This window comes from Colletotrichum orchidophilum, assembly GCF_001831195.1.
Source record: "Colletotrichum orchidophilum strain IMI 309357 chromosome Unknown Scaffold_148.1, whole genome shotgun sequence".
Taxonomy (NCBI): domain Eukaryota; kingdom Fungi; phylum Ascomycota; class Sordariomycetes; order Glomerellales; family Glomerellaceae; genus Colletotrichum; species Colletotrichum orchidophilum.
The window spans coordinates 107,523-108,424 of NW_019173104.1; the positions used below are offsets into that span (position 1 = coordinate 107,523).

General features: G+C 52.9%; 1 protein-coding gene across 1 annotated transcript; it reads left to right on the top strand.

The window, feature by feature from the left end:
• Nucleotides 1-318: 318 nt before the first annotated feature.
• CORC01_12298 (uncharacterized protein) lies at nt 319-546 on the top strand (the record flags this gene model as incomplete). Its single annotated transcript, XM_022623919.1, has 1 exon — nt 319-546. One exon carries the CDS (start codon nt 319-321, stop codon nt 544-546), a length of 228 nt encoding a protein of 75 aa, XP_022469606.1.
• Nucleotides 547-902: the final 356 nt, after the last annotated feature.

The window sequence follows — 902 nt, forward strand, 5'->3', positions numbered from 1 at the left end:
GTTTTCTAATTTTGTAGACTGTTTTCTGCAAAGTTTGTACATGACGAACGTGTCCGAGATTCGGCTCCTTTTCAGCTGATGGTCTCGATTCTTACAGGGCGGCAACAAAGTCGAGCTACATATCTCATATCGAACCAGGCCAACAAGACAAGTGCGGGTCGCACAGTGCACAGACTCTGCATGTTAGGTAAGTAGGTGAAGGTTGCGGCGGCGGGCACTGGTGCAGAATCAGCGAGCTTTCTGGTGCGCTTCTCTATAGATGCAGAAGGAGATGGAGATGCAGTGCATGTATCCTACTTGGCTACCTTACATTGTGCGATGCTGATGCGAGTCGACACGATGCTCTGTGCAGCGTGCAGCGCATCTGTCTCATGCCGCAGACATTCTCCGTCGACCGACCCCTATGGCCAATCGCCGTTTCCGTTCCCGTTCACGTACCTGATCCAGTCCGCCTTCGGTTTGGCCAAGGAACGACAGAACGGATGGACTGGTCGAGATGAAATCGGAGGGCATCAGACCCTGTTTCGCTGGAAACGGCTGCATTAATTCAAGTTATCAACTCAGGCCGAGAATTATGAATGCGAAGTTGACGGAAGCAACAGCCATGCCAGTGCTATCCGTTCATCCATCGTCCGCCCATCCACCATCCCGGGAGGGCCGTGTTCAGCTGCCCGGGATGGGCAGTTGGTGGAATCTGACCGGTTGGGTGGCGGACCGGCGATCATGCCGGGGGGTTGGGATTGGATAGGTGGCGATGATGCTGTCTTCGTGAGGTAGGAAAAGTTGTTGACAAATGCAATCCATCCCTCGGTCTGCAACATCGCTAGGCAGTGTATATACGTGTGTACGTACGCATTCGTATGCATGCATTTATATCTAGGCCGTCATCAAGGAGGGTATGC